This window comes from Gekko japonicus, unplaced genomic scaffold (genome assembly GCF_001447785.1).
Source record: "Gekko japonicus isolate JY-2015 unplaced genomic scaffold, Gekko_japonicus_V1.1 scaffold2226, whole genome shotgun sequence".
Lineage (NCBI taxonomy): Eukaryota > Metazoa > Chordata > Lepidosauria > Squamata > Gekkonidae > Gekko > Gekko japonicus.
This window is the reverse complement of record NW_015159781.1, coordinates 95927-104878: the sequence shown is the minus strand read 5'-3', so window position 1 is coordinate 104878 and position 8952 is coordinate 95927. Positions and strand designations below refer to the sequence as shown.

The 8952-nt window shown below is 45.6% G+C and overlaps 1 protein-coding gene across 1 annotated transcript in view; it reads left to right on the top strand.

The window, feature by feature from the left end:
• The first annotated feature begins 3682 nt into the window (after positions 1 to 3682).
• The window catches only part of SRP72 (signal recognition particle 72kDa), a 32349-nt gene continuing 27079 nt past the window's right edge, over positions 3683 to 8952 (top strand). Inside the window, exons 1-3 of the mRNA XM_015406965.1 lie at positions 3683 to 3819; positions 6295 to 6415; positions 8233 to 8356. Coding sequence (XP_015262451.1) covers positions 3687 to 3819; positions 6295 to 6415; positions 8233 to 8356 — 378 coding nt within the window. The 5' untranslated portion in view covers positions 3683 to 3686. The remainder of the gene's footprint in view (positions 3820 to 6294; positions 6416 to 8232; positions 8357 to 8952) is intronic.

The following is an 8952-nucleotide window of genomic DNA, read 5'->3' as shown; positions in this document are numbered from 1 at the left end:
CCAGTGCAATCCAGAAAACTGGCATTTCTGGGCAAGTGCTAGAGTGTTGCCCTGATGTGATGCCAGCGTTTTTGGGTTGTGCCGGAAATGATTTCATCATGTGAGGATGAAGATTCCCCCTCCCCGTTTTGCCAGCCTGCTTCTGCCAGTCAACCAGATGAGCACTGGCGGGCAACGGCAACAGTTACCAGGCGTTTGCCTGCCAATAGTCTGCCTCACAGAAGTACAACTGATCTACAAACTACAGAGATCAGCCCCCTTGGAGGAAATTGCTGCTTTGAAGGCTGGACTCTGTGGTAGTATACCCTGCTGAGGTCCCTCCCTAGGCTCCACCCCCGAATCTCTAGGAGTTTCCCAACCCACAGTTGGCAACCGTACCCAGAAGATTATTGTCTGCTTAGACAAAACAGATCAAAATCACCAAAGAATGACTTGGGTGGGGAGTATTTTGTGTGTGAACGTATGTATGCCTGGGAGTCATGGTTGGCTTCTGGCTACCCTAGTGGGGCTTGGACGTTTCAGACGGGTCTTACTATTGCCTGCCTCTGCATCCCAGCCCTGGTATTCCTTGGAGGTCTCCCAAGTACTTGCCAGGGTCAGCCCTGCTTTGCTTCCAAGATCTGACAACGTCTGGCTTGCCTAGACTACCCAGGTCAGGGCTCCAAAGGATGACTCTTTAACATGAAGGATGGAGTGGTCAACTATATGAAAGGCCACTGAAAGATTTAAGCAACTGACCACTGTCCAACAGATTGAATGCTTACCAGTGCAATCAACGCAGTCTTGGGTCAAATCCAGGCCTGAAGCCTGATTGAAATAAATGGGACAAGGGCAGAGGTCATCCAAGAAACCCTGGGGCTGTTCCGCCACCATATGCTTTCTCGTCTTTCCTCAAAATAGCAAGTTGGAGACCAGTGATAATGGCAGTCATTTCTAAACACTGTATCTTCAAACTTTTTGCCTTCCCCACATAGTCAGTTTGTCTACTAAGGAGCCCATGCTGTGCAGAGAATTTTGGAATATATTTCTCTCTGAATTGTTGTTGGTTACACCACGGAAATGTCTTCGGACAGCTCTGGCTCTTCAGCTTTGAAACGGAGATGAGCACCGCAACCCTAGAGTCGGATTTGATTGGCTTTTGAGCAAGGGAACCTTTACCTTTACCTTTACAGCAGCTTTAGGTACAGAAAATTTGTGGCTGTGAGAAAGGGAGGCACACAAACCATTTTGAGTAGAGACTCGCCTTCGCCCATCTCAAGCACTGAAAATGAATGGAAAAGGAATTGTTGGCTTGTGTATATTGTCATTTGCGTTTTCTCTCTGATCAACAGTTTATATAAGGGTTTGTACTGTTTCAGTAACCTTCAAACCCTTTTTTGACCAAAGGCAATAGTAGAAAATAATTCAGTGTAATTGCAAACAGTGTGTGTGTGGGGGGGGTGTCACGTGTCCCTTGAAAGTCTTGGGGTGTCTGAAGTGTGCTTACGCGCACTCTCAGTAGATATATGGGCTCAGAATATCACTGATACACGGGGAGGGGGGGGCTGCATCTCTGGTATCCCAACCTGAGTTGGAGTAAGGTGATCTAGGAAGAGCTGGTGCTTTGTCCTGACAATTGTTTTCTGCATGGGATTTGGGGCAGGAAGGTCAGTGATATCCTATGTTATCCTCTAGTCCTCTGAACCACATAGCCTTGCTGGCAATGTGGCAAATGCATATGCAGAACCGATTACATTAATGGGGCTCCGTGGCTTGTAGGCTGTTTACAGGGGAAGGCAGTCTAGAAATCCAATTTAATATATAAATACTATACTGCTGACCAGTGTTCCCTCTAAGCCGAGTTAGTGTGAGCTAGCTCACAGTTTTTTAGCCTCCGGCTCACACGTTTTTGTCTTAGCTCAGGAAAGGATGGCTCCAGAGCAAACTAATTTAAGCAGTAGCCAAATCGCTCCTTCACAGCTTTCATGCCAGTAGCTCACAAAGTAGAATTTTTGCTCACAAGACCCCACAGCTTAGAGGGAACATTGCTGCTGACTCAAATGCCCTTTGCTAGGGGGAGGGCCCTTTGGACAATCAATGCATTCCTATAGTCATTTGGAAACAGCCAATGGATCCCCATACTTATCATTCTTTTTAGCCTTTCTCATAAATCCTTTCAAACCTCGTCCAAAGCTCTCTGAAAACTGGCAAATGATTTTATTGACTTTTTAAACAGTGTTTTGTGTGCTTTATATAATTTGTTGTTAGTGTTAAGATATTACGGTTGTTAGCTCAGGAGGGGGGCCTTATAGACAGAAAGGGGGAATAAAATGTCATTTAAAAAATAAAAGGCCTTTAGTTTTCTGCCTCCTGGTTGTTTTTTGAGGACAATATCCCTCTTTTAAAATTATCTGGGGGACCCCACTTTGGAGCAGCTGGCACAGGACCAGGAAACAGCATATATCCTCTCGAAGGGGAGAGTTATAATGGTCCAAACCTTATTTTGGGGTTCAGAACTTTTATACTGTCCTCAATATTTGTGCTTCGATATACAAATAAGTCACGAATGAGGAATGAATAAGGAAGTGAGAACCAACTTCAGCCTCCTTATTTTAAAAGCCCTTTTTCCTTACCAGCTTCCTTGCCCTCAGTGCAGGTGGGGAGGTACATACATTTGGTTCCTTTGGTGACAGGTTACACTCGAGATTCTTTTAGCAAGGAAAAAACAAACCAATAAAATTTAAGCTGCCTCATCCTGAGTTTATGAGGATGTGAAGAGTTCCTCTTCCTCAGTGAGAAACGGGTGTGTGTGTGTGTGGGGGGGGCTTCTAAGATCATAGTGTCTCTCAACCCAAGCAGAAGTGTTCTTAAAGGCAAAGGTTCTCGAAAGCCAGTCGAATCCGACTCTAGGGTTGCGGTGCTCATCTCCGTTTCAAAGCCGAAGAGCCAGCGCTTTCCGAAGACGTTTCCGTGGTCATGTGGCCGGCATGACTAAACACCAAGGCGCACAGAATGCTGTTCCCTTCCCACCGAAGTGATACCTTATTATCTACTTGCAATTTCTTGCTTTCGAACTGCTAGGTTGGCAGGAGCTGGAACTAGAGACTGAGGGAGCTCACTCCACACTCTGGGAGACGAGGCGGGAGGAGCGGTTTTGGCTCCAGCGGAGGCCGGGCAGACGATAGTTAAACAGATCTGCCCGGTGGTGCTGTCGACCACCCCCCCGCGGTCCCCGCGCGAAACGTTCCCCGGCCTCCTTCCGGCTCCCCCGGCTGCCCCTCCTGCACCATAGAGAGGTTCCACGACAGCACAGTGCCCGGGAGATGTCTTTCCGGGTTGAAAGGTCATTCCTCGGCCTGTGCTCTCCCAATTTCATTCCTCTCCCCCCCCTTTTTTTTTTTACTTGGAACTAGAGACTGAGGGAGCTCACTCCACACTCTGGGAGACGAGGCGGGAGGAGTGGTTTTGGCTCCAGCGGAGGCCGGGGAGACGATAGTTAAACAGATCTGCCCAGTGGCGCCGGCGCCCCCCCCGAAACGTTCCCCGGCCTCCTTCCGGCTGCCCCTACTGCACCATAGAGAGGTTCCACGACAACACAGCGCCCGGGAGATGTCTTTCCGGGTTGAAAGGTCATTCCTGGGCTGTGTTTTCCCTGTTTCATTCCTCTCCCCCCCCTTTTTTTTTTTTACTTCTCTACCTCGGCCAAAATGGCGGCGGGCGCGGGTAGTGGAAGCGGCGCCGGCGCGGCAGAGGCCGCTTCTGTAGCTTCACTCTGGAGCGAAGTGAACCGCAGCGGCCAGAACGGCGACTTCGGGCGCGCTCTCAAGTCGGTCAATAAGAGTGAGTGAGCGGGAGGGTGTCATGTGGTTGGGGGGCGTCTGTTCCCCCCCCCCTCCAGCTGCTGCTTTTCCTCCCTGCTGCAAGCTAGGGACTAAAACGAACGAAGGAGCCTCTCTGGAGCCACTCTCTTTGTGTCTTTCTTCCCCGCTGCTACTTCCTTTACTGCTGGAGGGCAACGGCTTCTGTTATTTCGCTTTAACGTAACCACTTTCAAAGGCCCCCAAAGGTTTGCGCTTGCCACAACAGACCTGTGGGGTAGGCCAGTTGTTATCACCGTCCCTTTAAAAACAGAGGTGTCCCCACCAGTGATTGTTCAGTGGGAGAGCATGCCTCTGTCAAAGAAATCATGTTATGAATTGTAAGTGTTGGGATTGCTTTTAACGGATATGTCTTAATCTTATATTATGTTCTGTTATGATGTGTAGGAACCTGCTCTGAGCCCCACTAATGGGGAGGGCGGCATGCAAATCGAATAAATACATAAAAGCACAGACGTTTTTAAAAACCAGGTGTAGGTAGAGCGATGTGGTGCAAAGGAGAAAGAGATTTCTGTGTCTAATAGCAAGTTTGATCACGTACAGCTTTTTCCCACTTATGTTGTACCTGCAACAACCTGCTCTTCTATGCAAGTGTTAAAGGTACAGGAACCCTGCCATTCTTGGCCTCTGGCCAGCACCATCCCATTACACTAGCATACTTGGGGCTGTCTGCAAAACCTTATATCATTGGGTGCCAATTACAGGTAGAACTGTTGGCTTTTGCAATGTTCTGAAGTAAACCTGTGCCCAATGCTCCCTCTAAGCTGTGGAGTCTTGTGAGCAGAAATTCTGCTTTGTGAGCTACTGGCATTAAAGTTGTGAGCGAGCGATCTGGCTGCTGCATAAATTAGTTTGCTCTGGAGCCCATCCTTCCTGAGCCGAGACAAAAACGTGTGAGCTGGAGGCTAAAAAACTGTGAACTACCTCACCCTAACTCAGCTTAGAGGGAACACTGCCTGTGCCCCCTTCGCACAATTAATTATTCCTATTCAGAAGGTGCTTCTATGTGAGAAATAAGAGGGTGCTGATGTGTAGGTTATTACTAATGCCAAATGTATGGGAAAGTCATGGGGAGGGTTGCTGTGCTTACAGCCTTTCATATGGTGACGTGAAGTTGTGTGAAATTGCTGCTTTGTAACATATCATGAGTAAATGGTTGTATGTTTTTATTTTTTGTGGAGGTTTTGTAACATATGAAACAGCCTTTTATTACAGAAGTAAACTGTGCTGAACCTTGCTGTGTTCCAAGGATGTTGTTTGGGTATAAGGTGCCAAAGCTTTCCATTTCTCACTGGCTGTTTTGTGTTTTTTTTAGAATCAGACAGGCAGCTTTTTGTCCCTGGCTTTCAAGGTAGCTCACAATGCAAAACAAACATAATAAAAGTCAACCCTACAATAAAAGCAGTATAAAAGCAGCAAGCAAGATCACAGTTAGAACAAGAAACTAGCATATGAAACCCACCCACTCCTCACACTGTTTTCACATGTCCTTTGTAATAAAGCAGTCTGCTGTCCTTTCAAAGACCTGAAGAGAGTCTCATTTGGTCTTCTAATGGACTTAAGTTCAGAGAAGGAATACCAGAACACTAAAAAGAGAAAGAGCCCCCCCTCATGCACACTGTTGCCCAAATGCATTTTGTGGCAGCTCCAGTTTTTAAAATTTATTTATTTATATCCTGCCCTTTCTTCCCAATTGGGACTCAAAGCAGTATATATTATTCTCCTCTGTTGTTTTCCCCTCACAACAACCCTGTGGGGTAGGTCAGGATGAGAGTGTGTGACTGCCCCAGGGTTACCCAGCAAGCTACAGAGCAGGATGAGAGAGCATATATAGGAGGAGGAACTCCAGAAGGTGCTCTGGACTTCGTTGGCAAAGGGCTTTAAGATGAGAACCAGCAGTCTGAATTGAGCCTGGGTACAAACTGACAATCCATAAAACTCTCAATGTTGACACACAACATGCTGTCTTCAGTTTGAGTTGTCTGTTCTTAACCAATTTAAGATTCTAAACTATCTTTGTGGGCACTCTGACAGTCATCCAGTTCTCGCTCCTTTTACATTCACAAAACCCTTCCAAGAGCTACCAATCAGTCTCAGAACCTCAATGAGTTCCAGAAGATGTTGTAGAATTCACACTCAGTTCTTGTATGGCATTGGCCAAGCCTGTTGGGTCCCCTCATTGCTCCACAAGCACTGTCCTATAACAAACAGACTGAACATTTTCCTATAGTTATGGCGATGAGGAATCCATAGGTATGGGCAAGCTACCGAGGAAGGAAGCTTGTCTGTTACATATGTAGTTAAGGAACTGCTGGTATGTCCCCACAATGCTGTTTTACAAGCACTGTGGCCTAATCTGGAAGTTACCAAGCTATGAACACCTGAAGAGATGTGGGTTTGTAATCCAGTTTAAGGCCCTGCTTTTGCTGCTTTCTAGTACTGCAAGTCAACAAGGACGATGTGACTGCTCTACACTGCAAAGTGGTTTGTCTTATCCAAAGTGGAAGTTTCAAGGAAGCCCTCAGTGTGATTCACACCCACACCAAAGTTCTGACCAGGTAAGCACTGAGTACTGGAGGCCTCTCAAATCCTTGTTGAGAAGCTGCAGTGGTAAGACTGGCTATTGAGCTCCATGGCTTTCATAGGAGTTTTTCTTTAGTTTTTCACAAGGTAGCACTAAATTCTAAACGTAAGTATTAAGATGCTTTAATCAGACAAAGAAAATACCCTTTTCTCTGTGCAGCACGTTGAGTGTAAAGATGCATCCTGTAGCCCCCCAGGGCTGGTTTGTATCTGATAGAGAGCCAAGCCACAGAAACTGCATGCTGGCTGTCTCCTCTTCCTTTATGTGGTCTTATTTCCTCCTGGACATCCTTTCCGAGACGTTGCAAACAATGTTTGCTTTTCAAGAGATAAATGTTGGCCTAGTGTTGCTGATACCTTTGTAACTCTTATGCAACACATTAATAGTCTTGTTATCCTTTATTTTTCTATCAGTATTTTACAAGAATATTCTGTTGAATAAATAAAATTGGCTTACAGTATGGGTGTAAACTTCATTTTTTGAAAAAAGCTGCTGTTTATTAACAGTTTTATCCTTTGAACATTAACAAGTTCACAGTCTATCATGTACGTATTCTTGCATTTTATCAGCTTTGCTATTGATCTTTGCTACTCTGCTGGAATTTATCATTTGTAGCCAGAACATTTTATGGGCAGTAAAGAAGTCTGTTTGCCAAATGCTTGTTTGTTTGTTTTTTAAGAGGACAAATCATGAGGCCTGTAAATTTTACATCAGCCTCTTGTTTCAAGGCCCCCAGATCCATACCGTATTTGAAATTGACTGGGCTACCTTGCAGAAGGAGCTGCGGTGGCTCAAGTGGTTAAGACGCTGAACTGCAGGCTATGGAAGGTCAGTAGTTCAGCAGTTTGAGACCCGAGTTGCCCGCATGATGGAGTGAGCTCCCATCTCTAGTTCCAGCTCCTGCCAACCTAGCAGTTTGAAAGCAAGAAATTGCAAGTAGATAAATAGGTACCACTTTGGTGGGAAGGTAATAGCGTTCCGTGCGCCTTGGTATTTAGTCATGCCGGCCACATGACCACGGAAACGTCTTCAGACAGCGCTGGCTCTTCGGCTTTGAAACGGAGATGAGCACCGCAACCCTAGAGTCGGACTTGACTGGCTTTCGAGCAAGGGAACCTTTACCTTACCCTGCAGAAGGTCCTAAATTTTCCAGCTGCCCATTCCAGCTAGTGGCTTCTTATTTCTCAAAATGATTGCCTCTCACCAGACTGCGGCAACTAGGCAATTATAGCAAGTCACCGGCCTTTGGGGAAGTATATGAACCAAAGGCAGCACAAAGACAGTGAGAGTGTCCAGTTGACTGTCATTTAATTGTTTAAACATGTAGTGTTCATTTAAACCCAGTCTTTCTCTCCTCTGGGGACCTGAAGCAGTTTACATTGTTTTTTTCTCCTCTGTTTTCTCTGCCAACAATCCTGTGAGGTAGGTTAGGCTGAGAGTGTGTAAATGAAACCTTGTCACTTAATCCTTAAAGCATTTCATAGTTTGCATCCCTAGCTGAAAGTCTTTTTGCTGTATGAGACAAGGAGAGGTTTTGTTAATATGGGTCTGCCGAAGGTTATCTTACTAACTGTTTTTGCAGATTACAACCTTGAACCGTCTCCACCTGTCTTCCTGATTTAAACCATCTTCCTTCCTTCTGTCCATCCATCTGTCCATTTGTAATCTTGTTCAGTATAATACTGGTGCTCTGGTACAAGTAAACGGCAACACGAGTCTTGCAAGTATAAATGTCTTTATGGGGAACAAATACCTAGGAATGACCTCCAAATTCTGGCTTTTATTTTGCAGTGATTTGATAGCCTTTGAGAAGGCTTATTGTGAATACAGGTTGAACAGGATTGAAAATGCCCTGAAGACCATTCAAGGGGCCAGCCAGCAGACAGACAAGCTTAAGGAGCTTTATGGACAAGTGGTAATTACTGATTTTAAAACTCTGCCTTCTGTAGCATTCACAAGGATGGGGTTGAGTCTTGGTCTTAAGCATGGAATTTGGTGTCCTTCAGTGGTAGAGCCCAGTTGTTACATTCAGAAGGACTTGGGTTCCAAGTGAGGAGAGGCTGAACCCCAGTGGTAGAGCATCTGTGTTGCATGCAGAAGGTCCAAGGTTCAAGCCCTGGCATCTCCACTTAAATGGTCAGCTATGTTCCCTCTAAGCTGTGGAGTCTTGTGAGCGAAAATTCTACTTTGTGAGGTACTGTCATTAAAGTTGTGAGCAAGCGGTTTGGCTACTGCATAAATTAGTTTGCTCTGGAGCCACCCTTCCTGAGCTAAGACAAAAATGTGTGAGCCAGAGGCTAAAAAACTGTGAGCTAGCTCACACTAACTCAGCTTAGAGGGAACATAGATGGTCAGGTGGGAGATGATGTGAAAATCCTTTGGCCTGTGACCCTGGAGAGCTGCTGTCAGTCTGAGAAGCTGATAACTGACCTTGGTGGACTATTATTATTATTATTATTATTATTATTATTATTATTATTATTATTATTATTATTATTATTATTGATGGTG